Genomic DNA, 21,150 nt, shown 5'->3' with positions numbered 1-21,150 from the left:
CATCACTTAAAATAATAAACCAATCACAATATGCCATTATTTTCTTGCAACAGTGTTTAAAAATCCACTATTTTGCGTAATGTTTTGTCACGCTTCACAATTAGGTGTCATTTGTTTACTGATTTTAAAAAAATATTAAAGGTGCCCTAGAATTAAAAAAGGAATTAACCTTGCCATAGTGAAATAATAAGAGTTCAGTACATGGACATCACATACTGTGAGTCTAAAACACCATTGCCTCCTACTTCTTATGTAAATCTGGTGAATCCAAAACTCCACGGAAAAAAAAATGCTTTTCAACATAAACCCAACCGTGATGCAAGCATTGGGGATCATTTATATGCACTCCCCCAACATTTGCATCTGTTCAAACATTTTCATTGTCAGGCGGAACTGGAGCGAATAATCAGGTACAAGTTGCTTGCATGGACACACTTCATGTTCCAGGCTGTTCGGGAGACCTGAGGACTTTACATATCCTTCCCACAGATAAAAAATGTCAACAGTCATGGTTGATGTTTATAATCGGATACCACAACAATTTAATTCTAGATCGTTCGTTTGTTCGGCACATTTCAAGCAAGCTTCTCTCGCCATCTTAAACTGAAGAAAGTGGCAACTATATTTCTGCAAGCAGTAAGCCTAGTGAATTATCCACTTATTGACTTTTTAAACATTTTCTGATTTAATTGAAAGTTTCTTAGAGAGACAGCATTGTCTAGATAACGCAAGATGCTAGTACAGTAACAATAGGAAACTCCAAGTACCATACAAAACTAAATAGTGTGTCTAATGACAAAGGGTAATATTATTTTGTATTACAAAATACAACCGTATACTTTGCTTAGATCGTTCACTCGATCCTTCTAGCAAACGTCACCTTTTCCACCATAAAAGTTAACGAGTCATTTGACAAGGCTATTTATTTAGTAAAAATAGGAGTTATATATATTTTTGAGAATTGAAGTAGGCCTATGATGTTTTTGCATGCTTGTTCAGAGTACATCACAGTCACTGCGTAACCTACATTCTGACTAACGTTATATAAACATTAGGGCTGTAACGATACACCAAACCCACGATTCGGTTCGTATCACGATTTTTGACCCACGGTACGATACAAACCTCGATATGGGGGGAAACAAAACAGTTCAAAAGATATTTTGAGGGGAAAAAAAATATTTTATTAAATAACATTTGAAAAACCTGTATAAACTGAACACCAAATAACAATATTAACTATGCAAATTATTAACAAAATACCTAAGTAAATTAAACTATATAACCAAAGCTATAACACTTCTGTTTTCTTTGTAATAAAATACTGTTGAAAAACAAACAGAACTAAAGTCCAGAGTGGAGATGATTCGAGCATTTTGAAAATTCTTCTTCAATCAATCTCTAGCGCGCGTTTGGACGGGGTTTGCTATTTGCCAATCGGCCGTAATATAGTGTGAGGTTATGGTCATATAGCTGTCTGTGGAATGGGACGTCCATCCATCGGTGGTGATTGTGATGGATTTAGCAGTACTCAACCCTTCCTCCACCTTAGCCTTTGTTTTCTCCAGAAGTTTTTTCAAAATTTGTGCTCGATCTGAATTGGCTGGTAACTTTGCTTGGAATAAACTAGGCAGTGTAGGCTGCTGCTGTTGGGTTGTGGGGACACACTGCAAGCGTGGCTGAGCGTCTCGGCTGCGTGGCGTGTCCGTTTTTATTTCGGCTCTCATGTTAACCGGTTAGAGTTTGCATAATGCCTGCGTGACACGCACGGAAAACGCATGCATGCTTCAAATAGAAGAGAACGCCTATTTTTAACTCGACACGCGAGCATGTTGGAAGCGTTTCCAGGCAAAATAGAATAGGAAAAGTTGTTTATATGTCATTTTGACACGAATGCATATTAATAAATGACATTTTCATGTTTGAAAGTCTGTAGGTTAACATAAATGCAGATATAGGCCTAATTTTAATAATAAGAAACAACATAATTATCGATTTTGAAATATTAAACCTGTCAATGCAGAACAAAATATTCTGTAGCCTATTTTGCCATCAATACCATATATCTGTGTGGTCAATAGGCTACTGCCGACGTTTTCTTTGCGGTATCAATAGGCAAAATATATTTACATCCTGTACATCAATACCAGCAGAAGCGCTGTGTCAGACACGCTTCTGGTGTGCAAAGAAAGAGAAAACACCTCGCAGCCGCCCCGCGACTGACACGCACCAGAAACGAAACGCTCCGGCATCTGCATGTTGGTTGTGTTGCCGGCCGGTTGGGGAAGCTTCTCGAAACACTTACGGCAAATTGTGTGGGTCTTGTCAACTACACGATTGCCATCCTTGTTCTCCACCGGCGAAATGTTGCCATACTGCTGACTTAAAAGTTGGACCTGGACAGGAAGGATAATTCTGGGAGTTGGAAGGGGTGTGTCACGATTCTGCCTTCACACATCGCGATACAGGTTCGTGGACCTGCGTATTGCGATTTCGATTTCATATCGCATATCGTTACAGCCCTAATAAACATGCAATATCATTGACGAAAAAGACGAGTCTAAAATGAAGGCTGAATGACACTATGCAGAACATCTCAAATGGAGATTGATCAAATGCAGCTTACTTGTTTATTTGGTGGTTTCAGATCATCCGCGCGCGAGAGAGAGCTCGCGTGCATATGGTTGCCAGATTGGACATGTTTAGGTAAAAACCGGAGTGTATACGGGTGTCTTTTCACAGAAAAACTCTGTTTGGGGGATTTAATTACTGAAATCTGGCAAGCACACAAACGTGAGCTCTTTCTCGCGCGCGAATTATCTGAAAACACCAATAAACAAGTAAGCTGCATTTTATCAATCTCCATTTGAGATGTTTTGCTCAAAGTTTCTTTTAGTCGGTCTGTGTTGTGTCAGGACGGTCAGGACTCACGAGCCGCTTTACTGAACTGCTGTGAGCTGCTGAAATAAGCCAATCAGAGCAGAGCTCAACATTAATATTCATGACTCTTCCAAATAAGGCAAAAACAGAGCATTACATCCTAGGGACAATTTATGGGGTTGTAAATGGGCCTGTAAAACTGTATCTGGACAATTTTTTCCCTTAAATAAGCCATGTACCCTTTACGTAGATATCAGGGAACAATTTAACATATTGTTTCAAATCCTTCTAGGGCACCTTTAAAAAAATATATTTCCACACATAAAAAGATGGCACTAATAATGAAATTAAATATTTTGTGGGGAGGCAATCCTAATTATTGAGTCCTGAACTGTACACATCTCATTTTGTCTTTCTTCTCTATTTTAGGAGGTTTTTTTTCGGACTGAATGAAATAGACGTGAAAGTGCCTTCTCTTTTCAAGCTCCTAATTAAGGAGGTACGAGTGAAATGTGAAACTGACCTGTGCCAGAGAAGGGCATGACACAGCACTGCTGACTCTGCGGCTGAGAACGTCTTCTCAGGAACTTGAAATAAGTGAACAAAAACTTCTCTCCTTCTCCTTTTCAGGTCCTCAATCCTTTCTACATCTTCCAGCTCTTCAGTGTTATCCTGTGGTGTACCGATGAATACTATTACTACGCAATGGCCATAGTCGTCATGTCTGTCATATCAATAGCTACCTCTCTCTACACTATTAAAAAGGTAAGCAGGCTTGTGAACGGGATTTGCTGTAATATTTTATTTCCGTCAGGATTTATTTTGAGTGGAACGGAAAAGGCAGTGAGTGATATAGGGCAGAACTTGATTTCAAATTTCTGACCAATATTGATAAATCAGTAATTATGTAATTATTAAGTTTCGGCCATTAACTGAAAAAAATTAGTAATTGAAATTCGATGCTATTTTCTGTACTATACAAAATAATTATTTTAATATATATATATATATATATATATATATATATATATATATATATATATTTACATGCTGTTTTGTATTGTATATTTGTACTTAATTAATTTAGTTTTATCATATTATACAAAAATTGCCATGATTGAAAAAAACAGACTGAATCAAATTCTAGACTATTTAGTAAAATATACAACATATTTATTCTACACTATACATACGATTAATGTTGTACTCAATACTATTTTAAATGTAATAATATTAAATATTTAAATACTATTTTATTAAAAAGACGGAATGCCCAATAAATAAAAGTAAATAACCTATATTAAATATTTAAATATTTTATTAAAGACAAAAATTCCCAAAAAGAAAACAGAAACAAATTTGTTGTTTTACAAAGCTTATACTCTTTATATATATAAAATTTAAAAAAAGAATAAGCAGCATTTAATCATACATATTAACACTACATTTATTATAATGTAACAATTTGACTCCATGTTGTCTCTACTAATAGTTCAGTATGATGTTTTTAGAGTTATCAAGCATAGGTGTTAGTCATGGGGTGTGTCCAAGGTTAGAGGTGATGCTAATTTTCTGATTGCATAATTCTGGTATGCTATCAGTTCATATGTGTATTTTATATGCCTATTATCTGTGTTGCCTGGATAGGCAAATGTTTATTTGCTCTTCACACGAACATTTCCGATTGTTTTACAGCAATATGTAATGCTACACGACATGGTGGCAACACACAGTACTGTTCGAGTTACCGTCTACAGGGGCGAAAACGGTACGGCTCAGATGTTCTGAAAAAGCATTTTCCTCACTCTAAGTATATTTGTGATGACGGACACTGCTGCAGGCCTGGATTACCTTGCTTCAGGGAGCCTGATGCAGTGGCCGAAGTCACGATGAGTCAGCACTCTGCCTCCCGAGCAAGAAGCATGGGTAATAAGTGATCTGCTGAGACGGACTGGTTTTATTTCACTGCTCACTCTTCCCCACCCCCTCTCCCTCTCTTTGCTGTACAGAAACGGAGGAAGCCCTGTCCACAGACTTAGTCCCTGGCGATGTCATCGTCATCCCTAGCAACGGGATCATTATGCCCTGTGACGCAGTGCTCGTCTGTGGAACCTGCATTGTTAATGAGAGCATGCTTACAGGTGATTGGCTGCATAGACAGACAGACAGACAGACAGACATTCATTCATTCATTCATTCATTCATTCATTCATTCATTCATCCATCCATCCATCCATCCATCCATCCATCCATCCATCCATCCATCCATCCATCCATCCATCCATCCATCCATCCATTCGTAAAATAAAGTATGTTTATTTCTTTGTTCTCCTCTCTCCTTTCCTGCCTTCAGGTGAGAGTGTTCCGGTCACCAAGACGGACCTTCCAAACCCTCAGCTGGACAAGAAGGGTGAGGGTGGTGACACGATCTACACCACGGAGGAACACAAGAGACATACGCTCTTCTGCGGCACAAACGTCATACAGACCCGCTACTACACGGGAGAAATGGTTAAAGCTGTTGTGGTCCGGACAGGTTAGAAGCCAGAAATACTGCAATGTATTGTGAGATAAGTCTGATGTCATCTTAAAGGGTTACTTCAGCGATTTAGCATTAAGCTTTTTTATCAGTACAAACCCGGGTGTATATTCAAATGATCGCGCCCCCACATAATGATTTATGTATTATTTTTTTCAAGAAAAAAGCCCCCGATCACGCAAATATGGTCATTTTTTGTCATCGGAGGCTTTTTTTTGGCCAGAAGCTAGAGACTACAACCAGTAGCAGAAGCTAGTTCTGCATGTTTTCAACCTGCCCACGGGTGGGCTCTCTCTCACAGAATTTATGATACAGACGGCCGCACGGACATTCACAATGGTGAGTGTTCTGTTCTCAATGAATTCCTATAAAAGTTAAGCTTCCATAGGCATGACCTGAAAACACGCCAGACTGGACACACACTGTGTGACCGTAAATGACTGAATGAATAACAATGAGGCCGTGAATGAATGCAGGACGGCCACGCTCATTTAGTTTCATTTTATAATTGGCACCAATTCAGGGGCAGGTTGTATGAATTGTGTAGACTGGGTAAACCCCGCCTGATCTGCCGGCGTTTTGATTTCGCCCTTCAACTCAGTCTGGAAACCTGTACATTCATTTCTACTGCTTCTGTTACACTTTTACGGGAACCAATCACAGACTGGCTTATCCACCTGGTGTGCTATTGGTGGGTTTAACATGATGACAGATAGAGAAACCATGGGTCGTTGTCTGCTGATCATGCCTCTTGTGGTATGATTGGTTGAAAAACTATCCAATTGCATACAGAGTCATGTGAATAATGCTTGTTTATCACACCTCTTGTGCAGTAGAAAAAACAGACTCCCCAGACCAATGTTCAATTTTAAATTGAGCTTGGTCTGGTGATAGCCAGACAATGAATTGTGGGTTAATGACAACACAATAACAAGACTGTACAATGACAAACTCATTTATATAGGCGCATTTCGCTTTGAAACCAAATATTCTGCGATCATCTTGTCTGTCAGCTCTTTGCTGTCGTGATGAATGAAATCTGACTCCTGCTGCGTTTGTGTTTGGACTCCCATTCGGCTCGTGCTGTATTGAGCAGATGCATTCAGTTTTTAACTCTAGTGTCGGTTCTCTAACTGAGTTAAATTATTTGATTACTATAAAAATGAAAGTGAGTGCAGTACCGCGGTGGGCAAGAGATAACCGGTAGACGTGGCTTGGGAGTGGCCTTGTAGGGTAGCAAAGCAAGTGCATTCTGGGAGCTGTTGTCTTTCATCCACATGAGCCAAAAATACGTTTTCTGACTTTTCTCAGTCTAGAAGGCACCAACTTCTAAAATAATTTCCCATTTCTACCACATAAATTACCCAGTTTAAATACACATTCATCTTTCCAACGGTGAAGTATCCCTTTAATTATGCTGCCTTCTAAGGTACCAAATTTGTGTTGCCTTTCTGATGCTTAAAATGCAGTTGCTTCATGTTTTTTCTTTCTTTCTTTTTTTCTAGGTTTCAGCACCGCTAAAGGGCAGCTCATCCGGTCTATCCTGTATCCCAAACCCACAGACTTTAAGCTGTACCGTGACGCCTACCTGTTCCTGCTGTGCCTGGTGGCTGTTGCCAGCATCGTCTTTATCTATTCTTTAGTCATGAAAATCATAAATCAGGTTTTTATCAATCTTTACTGTCTTAAAATGAGCGGCAGCATTTTTATTGTGACGTTAGTTCCTCTTAGATTTAGGATATATAACAGAATTGTAAATTATGTAAAGGCTAGGAAAATGTGACCTGTTCAGTGAATGAATCTAGTAAATAAAGTGTGGAAAAAGTGCAAATCACCATTATGTTGTGTACTCTGCAGGAACCAGTAAAGGAAATCATAGTCAAGTCTCTGGACATTATCACCATCACGGTGCCCCCTGCGCTGCCGGCAGCCATGACAGCGGGCATCGTCTATGCTCAGCGGCGTCTCAAGAAAGTGGGGATCTTCTCTATCAGCCCACAAAGAATTAACATCTGCGGCCAGCTGAACCTGGTGTGCTTCGACAAGGTAAATATGGAAGGCTGAAGCCATTAGTTTTGGTGAAACCTGAATTGGTGGTAAATTAAATAAAAGTCAGATATTCTGGATATCTTTTAAAAACAACTTTGCTTTAACACAAACATTCTAATTTAATCTGGTTATTTTTGTAAAATTATGGATCATTCGGATCAGTTGGGGGGACATTTTGGCACCTCGGTGTCTAATAATAAACTATGTAACGTATTGCTTTATTCACATTTTTAATTCGCATTCATCTGTGTATCGCGCTTTTCACAATACATATAATTTCAAAGCAGCTTTACAGAAAATGCATCTCTTTTATCATCAATTATGAATAATCTGTTATCAGAGGTGACTGTCCATGTAATGTTCATATTTCAGAAATGTACAGTTCTGAGATCATACAAATCATGCAGTTAGCTAATATCATGTATTCATTTAAGGAAGAAACATTGAGCTCATTAAAGTAATTATTACAAGTTTTGAACATAATTACTGTAGTACTCAGAACTTAAAAATGAATATAATACTGAGTTTATTTATTTTATTAATTATTAATATTTGCAATTACATCATTAATGTTTCATATTTCATATAATTATTCATATTTATGTAATCACAATTTATTTTATATATTATATTATATTATATTATAATAAATAATGTATGTATTAATGTTTACTGTTAATAGTAATAGTATATATTATTTCATATTTATATTACTACTAATATTAATAATACATTTGAATGGTACTGTCCATACAATAATAATTTACAATTAATATATAAATAAAATTCTCCATTTATTGTAACTCAAAACAATTGAGGCTTTCTTTTTTTTTGGGTAATGTAAAATATTTCATTATTCTGTATATTTCAGACAGGCACCCTCACTGAAGATGGTCTGGACATGTGGGGAATTCAACGATCAGAAGATGGCAGGTAAGATAAACTACACAAACCAGAACACTCTCGGTTGTTTTTAAATGAACATGGAGGAAACTTTAATTGTGTTTCTGACCAAATAATCTCTCTTCCCTAGGTTCCACCATTCAGAAGAAAAAGCAGATGATAAAGACTTAGTAACAACCAAGTTTGTCTCCTGCATGGCCACATGTCACTCCCTCACTAAGATTGAGGGTCAGCTCTCTGGAGATCCACTCGACCTCAAGATGTTCGAGGCCACAGGCTGGGTCAGTGTCTGCTGAGACGGGAGGACCGTTTATATCATCATCATTCAAGTTTTGGAACAAGTTGTACTTGTTTGTAATTTTATCATTCTATCTGTGGTTTTTAGATCTTAGTGGAAGCCACAGAAGAGGAGACGGCTCAACACGACCGCATTGAACTCACTTATGTCAAACCGCCGAATCAGCTTCTGCCGCCACCAGTAATATCACCTGAACAGGACATGGTGAGCATTTTAAAATGTCATTTATTCTTGTAAATGACAGCTGAATTCTTCAGTGTTACATAATCCTTCAGAAATTATTATTATAAATATTATCAATGTTGAAAATGGTTGTGCTGCTTAAGTTTTTGCTTATTATTATTTTTTTTATTCAAAAGACCAGTATTTATTTGAAACGGACATCTTTTTTTGAGATCATAAATGGTTTTACTGTCACTTTTGGTATTTTGCTTTTATTAGATAGTCAAGGTTAGACGGGAAGTGATAGGAGCATAGGATCAGGAAAAGACCACGTGTCAGGACTCGAACTCGGGTCACCTGAGGTCCTGTTGCGCTATATGTCAGAGCTCTGCCCTTAAGGCTATGGCTTTGACACTTTTGATCAATTTGATGCATCCTTGAAGAATAAAAGTATTTATTTTAGTGCTGTCAAATCAATTAATCATGATTAATCGTATTCAAAATAAGTTTGTTTCCGAGTACCGTATATACCCGAATATAAGACGAGGTTTGTGTCCTAAAAATAGGCTGAAAAACAAGTGTTTTCCTGAATACCTCATGACTGAAAATGACACTATGAAAGTCAGTTCCATAAACAATTAATAAAAAACAATAAGTCACTTACATTTTAAATGCAATATTGAGTGTTTTGTTCTATTTTAGCAGTGAAAATATTTCCAAACAAAGATTCTAAGCAGCAAAGTTCCAAAGAGCAGAACCATAATGCGTCTCACAGCAACCGTGTGCCTTACTGAATGATTCAGTGTTTGAATGAATCGGTTGAATCAAAGATTCAATAACCTGTTCATAAACGACTGCCTCATTCTTGAATGAATCAGCCGTTTGAATGAATCGTTTGAATGTATGACTCAATGACTCACTCATTAAGACTCATCTGCTGCCACCTACTGGTGGATTAGTTACATGTTTAAAAAAGATTGGGGGAAAAATTACCTTTAAAAAAGGTATCCCAAATATGCAGATTTCATTATGCCAAAGCTGATTGAACACTTGAGAATATTGCTTCAGAATAAATGATAGGCCTATATACAAAAATATTTTTTTTTTTTTTTTTTTTTTACTCAGACGAGTGAATGACCAATTTACTTATCCGAAGGACAAGCACATGAACGTGCTTAATGTTAAGCCCTGTAATAAATCATGTTTAAAAAAATTCCAATGAATTATCAGTAGAATTTTAACACATCTTTTTTCCCCCAAAAAAATAAGTCTGGAAAATTGTCTTATATTCGGGTATATATGGTAATATGTACTGCATGTTTGATGAGCATTTGTGTAGCATCTATTTAAAACATTGTTCTAATCTCTTGTGGTTTCCTTTCAGGAACTGTCAGAACTCTATGAGCTCTCGGTATGTACAATGGCTATACGTCTGTAAATATATGAATTTCATTATGGACGTATATATGGGTGTGTACATGCTTTCTGTCATTTCTCGGGCAGGCGTCCTATATGATCGGTATTGTGCGGCAGTTCTCGTTCTCCTCCGCCCTGCAAAGAATGAGCGTGGTCGTTCGTCAGATCGGAGAGAGACGTATGGACGCCTATCTGAAGGGAGCACCAGAGGTTGTGGCAAGCCTGTGTAAGAAAGAGTCAGGTCAGTGGAAGTTCCGTCCGTTATATCATCTTTTTTGAATTTCAAATCAGCGTTGGATTGAAGTGGCTTTTTTCTCTCACAACGCACCGCAGTACCGGAGGATTTTGCAGAGGTTTTGGAGGACTACACTAAACAGGGCTTTCGGGTCATCGCGCTGGCACACAGACGGCTGGAATCCAAACTTACATTTCACAAAGTGCAGAACATTAACAGGTAAAGTTTAAACTGCATGAAGCTTTGTTATGCAGTGATTTGTATCACTTTGTGCAACTATGTGTTTAATGCTGCATTGTTTTTGGTTTCTCTTCTTCAGGGATCAAATTGAGAAAAATATGGATTTTCTGGGTTTGATTATCATGCAGAACAAGCTGAAAACAGAAACTCCGGGGGTGCTGGATGATCTGCGACGTGCTAACATACGCACCGTTATGGTCACAGGTAAAAATGACTTTGCGCGCCACATGTTCAGCTGGTTATTTTTCCTGTGAATTTAAAGGGATTCTCAAAGTTTGACACAAAAGAAGATATTTTAAAGAATGTTGATTGTGCAGACAGGTGAAGGTAGCCATTGACTTCCATTGACGAAAATACTTCAAAAGTCAACGGGCTACCGTTTTCAACTTTGGGTTAACTATCCCAGTCCCTGAATATTCTTTTCAATTTGTCTTTTTAAATTGTAAAACATATTTATTCACATGCATTTAATATTAGAATACTGTTCAAAAGTTTGGGATTTTTGAAGTCTCTTATGCTCACCAAGGTTGCAAAAATACAGTAAATACCATAATATTGTGAAATATTGCTAAAATGTAACAATACTTTTCGATTTGAATTTATTCCTGTGATGATGACAGCTGAATTTTCAGCGTAATTACTCCAGTCGCATGTTACATGATCCTTCAGAAATCATTCTAATAATTACTTTTTATCATCAGTGTTGAAAACTTTTTTTTCAGGATTCTTTAAAGAATTCATTAGAACAGCATTTATTTGAAATGTATATTTTCTGTTACATAAATGTCTTTATTGTCACTTTTGATCAATTTAATGATTTTTTTGGAATAATGAATAATGGTCACTAGTTAACATAAACTAATAATGAATTGCATAAAGCATTTATTTATCTTTGTTAATGTTAATTTCAACATTTAAAAATGCATTATTACAATTTTGTTGACACTAATTAATGCACCGGGAACTAACATGAACAAACCATGAACAGCTGGATTTTTATGAACTAATGTTAACAAAGATGAACAAATACAGTAACAAATGAACTTTCTTTTTTTTCCTGAATAAAAGTATTAATTCCTTAAAAATGTGTATGAATTCCTTACTGATGCCAAACTTTTGAACGGTAATGTACCTGTGCTGCCCACAAAGGTAGAAAATATAGATAATGTATAATGAATATACTTGACTGTTCAAAGGTTTGGATGTTCGTAAGATATTTTATAAAAATAAAATAATAAACTATTTATTCAGCAAGGATGTTTTAGATTCCACTTTCTATTCATTAAAGAGTCCTCTAAAAACGTATCACTGATTCCACAAGCAGCATTTATAATAACATAATTCATCATGGTTTCTAAATGATCATGATATAATATAATGTCCAAGGTGTGCTTGGGGCCTTTCTGATAGGATACTTTCAGTTTTTGCCCAACAAACCGGGTTCAGTTACTTACTGCTTGCCTTATTTGTGTTAGTTTACTTGATTGGCTTATCAACAGTGGAGTGTCAATGTTGTTTAAAGATGGTAGGGCATTAAGAGTGACCAGCCGCAGACAGACAGACAGGAGCCTGGGAGCTTTGAAGCTTAATTCATTAGGTATTTCTGGAATCTCATCTAATAAGGTTCTCAGCTCTCCAGATTACTAGCCAAGTGCTCCAAAGTTCAGACGAGGCTGAATGCAGCATTGTGAATGTAAGCAGATTGAGTTTGTACATGACCCACTCTTACAATCATGTGGAACTCTTGTCTAGGTCATTGACAGATACCAGCCATCATCTGTATTCACTAAGGAAAAAGAACCATTATACCAGTATAATGGTATCACACACACACACACACAGACAGGTATACTGAAACACCAGTGGATTTCAGAACCATATGTGTGTGTGTATATATATATATATATATATATATATATATATATATATATATATATATATATATATATATATATATATATATATATATATATATATATATATATATATATATATATATATATATATATATATATATATATATTTCCTAATAAAATTCATAATCAAAGCTTTAATCAATATTTATCTTCCTATATTATTATAATGATTCTTTCCAGTTCAAAACTGCTAGAGGTTAACTGTACCAAGGTCCAAGAGGATGGGATTTAAAAATGACTCAAAGTATATTGCTTTTAGTAACAATTTCTTGAATTTTTTTGTAGGTGACAACATGCTGACAGCCATCTCTGTGGCACGAGACTGCGGCATGATTCAGCCGCAAGATCGAGTCATTATTGCCGACGCTCTGCCCCCTAAAGACGGCCAGTCTGCCAAGATCAACTGGCACTACGCCGACAAACCCAGCAAACACTCGAACAAGCCCACCAAACTAGAGGTCAGTCCGCCATCTACTGGCCAGAACCTGCCATTTCTGTTAGTTGTGTAGCTCTATTAACAGCATTTGTGGATACTGCACATTGGTGGTGGTGGAGATTTCCCACTTCCATGTGAAGCGCTGTGAGGGCAGAGAAAAGCGCTAAATAAATGTAACGAATTATTATTAGTATTATTAAGATCACAAATGTTATCGATGAAGCAAAAAGCTTTAGCTTCATCATCTCTCTGTACTTGTTTTCTCTGATAGCAGGAGATGGAGATTATTATGGAAGATGGCCATTCTGAGACGAGACCTCAGGAACAGTATCACTTTGCCATGAGCGGAAAATCTTTTGCTGTAATTATTGAGCATTTCCAGGACTTGCTACAGAAGGTTGGCTGAAAACAATGCTTTTTTTATACCATATTTTAAACACGTGTCGTCAAATTATGTATGATATCTATGGTGTTTTTACTGTTGTTGGTGTAGCTGGTACTTCATGGAACCGTATTTGCAAGGATGGCACCTGACCAGAAGACTCAGCTTGTTGAGACATTGGAAAGTGTAGAGTGAGTAACACACACACGCACACACCTATTCATATCTAATTAGATTTAATTTGCACAAACTCCCATCCCTAGGTTAAGTGCAACTTGTCTTACACCTTTTTTGCGACTGACATAAATGCAGGGTTCTGATATGAAAAACATGGATTTTATAATGGGGATTTTCACAATTGAAAAGAACAAATTCTATAATGTCTATAATGAATATGCACTACTGTGAAACGTTTGGGGTTAGTAAGATTTTATTTAAGATATTTTTTAAAGATGTTATTCATTAAAGAGGCCTTTCAAAATGCATCACTGATTCCACAGCAGCATTGATTATAGCAAATAAGAAATCATCATATCAGAATGATTTCTGAAAGATCATGTGACACTGAAAATTCAGCTTTGCATCACATGAACGCATTACATTTTAACATATATATTTATATAGAAAAACATTATTTTAAATTATAAAATTGATATTGATATTCAAAATCTTGATAAACTTTTTTTTTTCTGCTGCAGCTATTTTGTAGGAATGTGTGGAGATGGAGCGAACGACTGTGGGGTGAGAGACCTTTATAAATCTGTTGTAACTTTTTCAATGGTTATGGGTCTCGTAAACCTGTCTTATGTTCTAAAAGTGTCATGTGTAGCTGATGACGTCTGTTTGTTTCTTGCTCAGGCGCTGAAGAGAGCTCACGCTGGGATCTCCCTGTCAGAGCTGGAGGCTTCAGTGGCGTCTCCCTTTACCTCCACAACTCCCAGCATCACCTGCGTGCCCAATCTGATCAGGTGTCCTAACCACACCACATATATATATATATATATATCAAAAGTGTATTTTTTTTTGTGGCTAAATTGTGCCAACCTACGAACAAGCACAGCAAACCTAGAGCTTTTTTTGTCTCAATGCCCACTCAGAAAATAAATAATGAGAATAGAGGACAAGCATAACAAAACACTGCTCATTTAATTCTAAGAGCCAGAAAAAGAGTATATAAAATGATAACTCTTTGGTTTTATTAACTTTTAATAATGCAAGTTTTTGTCTTGAAGGTGCAGTAAGTGATTTCTGAGAAACGCTGTTGATAGTCAACATATAAACACACACCAGAAACACTGGCCTTTTATGCACCGCCCCTGAAATGTACATTTATGCCTTTAGCACTCACTTTTATCCAAAGCGACTTACAAGTACAGGAAGCCATCTGTCATGAAAAAGTGTCTTAAATGCAAAGTTTCAGATATTACTCAGAGTAGCAAAAGTTATAAATAGAGGAAGAAGAGTAAAAAAAAAATAAAAAAAAATTGATAAGATTGTGCTCACAAAACATACGTTTTTACATGGCTTTTGAATTGAGTGATTCTGTCATGCATATGATAAGTGTTGCACCAACTAGTCGACCTTAATGCTCTGTCATTATGCTTTAAGCTTGACGTCGACTAGTCGCTGACCTATAGAGGGCGCAACAGGATAAGTAATTTCCTGACACGCAGGTTCTGTTTTCAACAATTAAAAATTACAAATAAATGCATACTAGAGCTCGACACAAGACATGTTTGATTATACCATCTGGTTGCTTAAAATTGATCAGGAGAATGCACGCTTATTGTACACGTAAGTTAATCATCGTGCTAAACTAACGCGTGCTGCATTGCGACACACATACATAGCCGATACATCGTATATACATCGTATATCCCGCTGAGATCTTTTTTTGTATTTAACACTGTATTTTTCTTATATTTGACCTTTATTCCACACCTCTGTCTCCACTGTTCTTTGAACGGATCGTTTGCTTCCTGCTTCTATGAACACCATCCCTCCGGAAAAACGCAATGGTCGCAGCTAAATGTAGTTTCCTGTGTTTTTATTGGCTGAAATGCCAAGCACAGGTTGTCCGGAAACGCCACGGCCCTTACCATTATGGGCAGAAGTCACATCTGCGGTGACTAGCAAAGGTTTATGATGTCACCAACCCGGGAAGAAGCTCGTTGTAGTCCAAACCGGCCGTTTTTGTAGGCAATAAACTGCTATAACTTTAAAAGACTATCTCCGTTTGCACTGAACTTTAAGCGCTGTAACTTTGGAGATACTGTTTATGCTCAAGCAGCAACATTACACACTAACTACAGTTAAAAAAGTGAAATCGCATGCAACCACCCCTTTAATCATTTGGAATAGATGAGATTGGCCTTCACCATTGCTGAAACTTTTTTCTCAATGACAAATGTTCTTTAAAATGTCTTTTTTGCAGATAATCTCACTTGTTGTTTCTCCATAGGGAGGGACGAGCGGCTCTCATCACCTCCTTCTGTGTGTTCAAGTTCATGGCTCTGTACAGTATTATTCAGTGCCTCAGTGTCGCCCTTCTATACTCCGTAAGTTCCCCTGTCATGATTTCAAACACAACAATTCACTGAACTGTAGATATTATTCATATTTAACTTTTTGTTTCTGTGCTTGAAGACAGTTTGTGAGTTACCAAAGATCATTAGTTCTCGCTGAGATTGCTTATACAACCCTGATCCATTAATAATGCATTTCAGATTGGCAGTAACCTGGGTGACTTCCAGTTTCTCTTTATCGACATAGCCATCATTCTTCTAATTGTCTTCACCAGTGAGTATCATCTGTAATGTCTTTCTTGTTCAGCTCAAATTTATCTCAGCATTGCCTGTTCTATCTTTTCAGTTTTTATGAATTTTGCAATAAGGAAAACTAGTCTTTGTAATAAGATTGGTGGATTCTTATCTGGTTTGGACGTTTAAACCTCCACAATACAAGAAATACAGATCAGCAATTTCTGAACCAATTCAACAGGTTCATTGAAAACAAATCGGCACATTCATGAATTGATGATGAAATAAACATGAAACAATGTTTTAATTAAATTAGTTAGTGGAGTAAGAAGTATGATGAAATGCTTAGGTAAAAAAAAAAAATACTTGAGTAAGTAAATAAGCTGATTGTAAGTACAGTGTTGTTGTTGTTGTTTTTTCTTTCTGTATTTCTCTCATTCTCTTTCCACACCCACTCCTAGTGAGTTTGAACTCCGCATGGAAGGAGCTAGTCGCCCAAAGACCTCCCTCCGGTCTCGTCTCAGGTCCTCTCCTCTTCTCAGTCATGACCCAGATTCTCATTTGCCTGGGTTTCCAGATCTTGGCCTTTCTCTTGATCCAAAAATTCAACTGGTACTCCAAGCCAGAGTGAGTATGGTGCACTGCCTCCAATGCAATCAGCCTATACTGCAAGACATTCAAAAGGTCTTCAAAAGGTGGTCGTTTCCACCGCAGGAACTAGAGACTTTGGGGTTATACTGTGTATGTTTCGACCATAGGAACTGGGGTCTAAATGAAATTCCGAGTAAAAATTCCCCCCCTTAAAACTTGAGGTAGTGCTTTTTCAAATTTCAGGAAATTTCAGGGGTGGGACTCGGGTGCTGAACATGCTGATTGGTTGAGTTCACGGATCATTATATTTCTACCGAAAAGTCTGTTGCGGTGCACGAGTTGTTTGCTATTCAAATCAATAGTTGCACGCAGTCCTATGTCACCAGACTAATCTTCACGTTACTTAGACTGTGATGGAAACTGAGACGGCAGCAGGTTTGCAGCAAATTGTTCCGGGTACAGGGCGTGAAAACAGGGCTATAGAGAACAACTGATGGTTTTATTCCCTTACCTTAGTTTTGGGGGTAATGCATTACAAGTAACTTGAGTTGCAAGTTCTGGGCTGCAGCCCCCCTCGTTATAACATCAGCCCCCCTGGTGGGGGGCTGTGGACTAAAATTATATTGTATTTAAAACATGAAATGAAATAAAATAAATTCAAATAGACTGACATAACATACTGTGTTTTAATGGGATTAAAATAATGGGCCGTGGATAAGATATAAACTAATTAATAATTACTTTAATAATTCCTTTCCTCTCTTTAATTACTAATTCCTCAAAAGTTCTTTCGTCACCATGTCACCTCGCTCACTCTCGTTTGGTCATGGTTAGCAATAAGCAGCAGAAACGTATTTGTAGACTGTTTTTGAGTAACGTTACTACTAACGAAAAGTAAAATTGGGAAATCTTCTCAAATAAAGTATGTAAACAACAACGACGCTGACCTTGACACCGACACAAACTCTGTTCAGACATCCGCGAGGTTTGTGAGCTGGACGTTAACATGTAGCCTACTCTCACCAGTCTGCTGAGGTCGGACACATGATATTTTACAAACGTGATTATGAATCATTATTTCTCCAAATATGCGCTGATGGACTAAAAGCCCTGGCAGATGCTGGATATTGTATGTAGCCTATGAACACAAATAAAAAGAATGCTTTATGAGTGATGATTAACTTGTGTCTGTGTATGATCCATGGGCGTCGGAACCATTGTGTGTCGTGAGGACAAGACTCACCCACTTTTAAGGACCAATGATATATTGGACCCACTCACTTTTATCGTCACTAATTCAACACGTCTGTTTACCTACCCCTAACCGAGAAAAACGTATTAGGTGTTTGACTCTTTTTTTCTTTTTTTTTTTTTTCTTTTTTTTTTCACTTTTCTAATATTTTCTCAATTTTTATTGAAAATAAATGCCTTTCTGATCTGTGATGTGAAAAGGGAGTAGAGCGAGTTCGGCAAAAGGCAGGGCAAATAACTCAGTGATTTCCGTAATTTTGTCTGGCGCAATCAATCGTTTAGTGAACTGCAGTATATTTGTATCTATAACGTTAACGTTACTCCGGTAAAAACAAATTCTGAGACCACCCACAGTTTTGCTTCGGACACCCATGGTATGATCGCGTTTTAACAAGTAATTCATTTTAAACAACAATAATCTGGGGCGGTGGGTCCGTCTGTGCTCTTTGACGGTAAAGGGGGGTTCTACTACAACATGCACCTGTCTGGTCGCCACCGACAACATAATGACGTCACACATTTTCCGACCCAACTTTCAGCCCCCCCGGAATTAAACGGCTTCCAGCGCGTCTGGATGGTTATTGTAGTTCTAGACTAAATGTGAGCATGCATTTACTAATCTCTCTTGCACAAAAAAAAAATCAGTATTCCTCAAAATTGAATAAAATCACTGAAATGCAAAATTATAACACTATGCAAATCTCTGTTTGCAATTTTGATGTAAAGGTCCAAAACTGTTTTGTTATAAAAACAAATCACATTACTTTTCTTTAAAAGTATCCAAGTAAGGTATTTAGTTGCTCTTTAAGGTTGACACAATATTGTAATGCATTACTTTTCAAAGTAACTTTCCCCAACACTTCTTATAGTTGCATTCAAATCTAATAATCTTTCTGCAAGATACATTTTTTAAATTTGTTTGTTCTTTAATTCACAGTTTGTACAACTGCTCTGTTCCCCATCACATGGATAACTCCACTAACTCCACAGAGACTAAAGACGAAAATATCATGAACGATGTGAATACCACACTCTTCTTCGTCTCCTCTTTTCAGTACCTCATTGTTGCCATTGTCTTCTCCAAAGGAAAACCTTTCCGCCAGCCAAGCTACAAGAACTGTAAGGATGAACCTTTTTCAACTTGCATTCACAGGGCAGTGTAAAAGACAATTCACAAGGAAGAAATGTTTTGAAATCATTTAGCTATAATAATTTATTTAATATTCTCCTGGTTTTATGCATATACTATTTTAAAGAAGTTAAAGATATAATTCTGATATTTGCATATTGAATTTGAAATTTGACATGGGGGGGGGGGAGAAGACAAATCTAGTCGTCAGTGACTGTACATTGACTCGTTCTGGTTGTCTGTTTTGTTTCTTTCAGGGCCGTTTGTTCTTTCTGCTTTTATTCTCATAATTTTCCTGTTTTTCATCATGTTTGTCCCAATCTCTGGAATTTATTCATTTTTGGAGGTATGGTTGTTTCTTAATAATTGATTATTTTAGATATGTCCTATTGTTTGAATAATAATCACTTATGACCTTATAAAACCTAGAAAAAAGATTAAGATTATGCTTACCAAGGCTGTAATTGTGAGATTATTACAATTATATATATATATATATATATATATATATATATATATATATATATATATATATATATATATATATATATATATATAAAAATATGATTTATTAAAGCGGCAGTCCATAACTTTTTGCGCTCTAGCAGTTAATAAACAGAATTGCATGCGTCTTGTGGAAGAACATTGCAGCCGGAGCTACTTCTCTCTGTTTATGTATGGGCGAGTCACGCAGGGACTGTGCTCCTCCACAGCGGTTCCTACCAGACCAGTGCGAAATAGTCCCAATATAAACACTTATTATAAGTGTTCCATAATGATTCAGGGTAAGACAAAAAAAAAGTTTGGTAAATGGATTCATGTTGTACGTTCTCATATAATTTTTGTACATCTTGAACACAAAAAAAGTACCGGACAGCAGCTTTAAAGTTAACATTTTGCATCATTGATTCAATGTCACATGATCCTTCAGAAATTTTTCTAATATGCTGATTTGCTGCTCAAGAAATTATTCATATTTTTGTGAAAACCCTGCATTTATTTGAATTACGTTATAAATTGTCTTGAATTGGATCAATTGAATGCACCTTTGCTGAATAAAAGTACTGCATTCATTATTTTCATAATAATTTTTGTATTGATCTTACCGCATGTTTAAGAACTTCTTTACACTGTCTCCATTCTCCTCAGCTCGTGTGTGTTCCTTTAAGCTGGCGTGTGGCTATGGTGGTTATCGTGCTGGGCAACACTTTTGTGAGTGTGTTCATTGAGGTAAGTGGGAACATCAGACTCTTACTAATCTGAGCATTATTTGTTGTGGATATTCACATATGAAAAGAAGTTACAATTTCAATCTGGTCCTTTTTGTTCAAATCAATGTTGGGGAATATAATGTAATTCTATTGCTAGTTCATATATACAGTATTTGGGGAAGATGTAGTCGACCCTTCAGCCAGGGTCAATAACTCACTGCTCTTGCTGTAACCAAATTAAAACCGATTCATTTAAATTAATAAGCATTTCAAGTAATTAAATCAATTGCAAAAAATAATGGATTAAACAAATAAACATATATATATATATATATATATATATATATATATATATATATATATATATATATATATATATATATATATATATATATATATAATATAAAAATATGGTATAGTAATTGCGATTCCCTTCCCTATACAAAAGTAAATTCCGTCTGCTCTGCTGAGGCTGATTCACAGGATAAGGAAACAGCCGTTATATTTTGAGACGCCATGAATTGTACAGCGTGCCTGATTCCATCAGCAGCTCCTTCTGCCTCTGAATCCCAAAGAAAAGGTCAAATTACTCTTGTCCTCTTTGGGCAAACTCCTCACGCTGATTAAGAAATGCCAGCAATCATCGTAGTGGCATAGTGGCTGTTTGCTTCGCCTCTAGATCCTGCTGACTTCCTGGTGCGGACAACAGGTCACGCCCCTTCTCAGCCGTTCTTTCTCACCTGTTAATCAGTA

At 36.8% G+C, this 21,150-nt stretch overlaps 1 protein-coding gene across 3 annotated transcripts in view; it reads left to right on the top strand.

Moving 5' to 3' along the window:
* Positions 1-21,150, top strand: part of atp13a3 (ATPase 13A3) — a 57,793-nt gene that overhangs the window by 29,703 nt on the left and 6,940 nt on the right. For 2 of the 3 annotated variants that reach the window (XM_067432298.1, XM_067432296.1), the window contains exons 8-32: positions 3,310-3,379; positions 3,511-3,645; positions 4,576-4,648; positions 4,890-5,021; positions 5,234-5,416; positions 6,925-7,082; positions 7,277-7,465; positions 8,340-8,401; positions 8,502-8,652; positions 8,757-8,873; positions 10,216-10,242; positions 10,335-10,488; positions 10,581-10,701; positions 10,802-10,926; positions 12,924-13,096; positions 13,346-13,471; positions 13,568-13,647; positions 14,155-14,197; positions 14,315-14,424; positions 15,918-16,014; positions 16,183-16,255; positions 16,677-16,842; positions 18,995-19,176; positions 19,444-19,532; positions 20,336-20,416. In XM_067432298.1, the coding sequence (XP_067288399.1) occupies positions 3,310-3,379; positions 3,511-3,645; positions 4,576-4,648; positions 4,890-5,021; positions 5,234-5,416; positions 6,925-7,082; positions 7,277-7,465; positions 8,340-8,401; positions 8,502-8,652; positions 8,757-8,873; positions 10,216-10,242; positions 10,335-10,488; positions 10,581-10,701; positions 10,802-10,926; positions 12,924-13,096; positions 13,346-13,471; positions 13,568-13,647; positions 14,155-14,197; positions 14,315-14,424; positions 15,918-16,014; positions 16,183-16,255; positions 16,677-16,842; positions 18,995-19,176; positions 19,444-19,532; positions 20,336-20,416 (2,917 nt within the window). The remainder of the gene's footprint in view (positions 1-3,309; positions 3,380-3,510; positions 3,646-4,575; positions 4,649-4,889; positions 5,022-5,233; positions 5,417-6,924; positions 7,083-7,276; positions 7,466-8,339; positions 8,402-8,501; positions 8,653-8,756; positions 8,874-10,215; positions 10,243-10,334; positions 10,489-10,580; positions 10,702-10,801; positions 10,927-12,923; positions 13,097-13,345; positions 13,472-13,567; positions 13,648-14,154; positions 14,198-14,314; positions 14,425-15,917; positions 16,015-16,182; positions 16,256-16,676; positions 16,843-18,994; positions 19,177-19,443; positions 19,533-20,335; positions 20,417-21,150) is intronic. The other variant, XM_067432297.1, reaches the window with a different exon arrangement.

Source organism: Pseudorasbora parva, chromosome 22, assembly GCF_024679245.1.
Source record: "Pseudorasbora parva isolate DD20220531a chromosome 22, ASM2467924v1, whole genome shotgun sequence".
Taxonomy (NCBI): Eukaryota; Metazoa; Chordata; class Actinopteri; order Cypriniformes; family Gobionidae; genus Pseudorasbora; species Pseudorasbora parva.
Note: the sequence above shows the minus strand (reverse complement) of the source record. Positions and strands in the feature narration are given on the sequence as shown.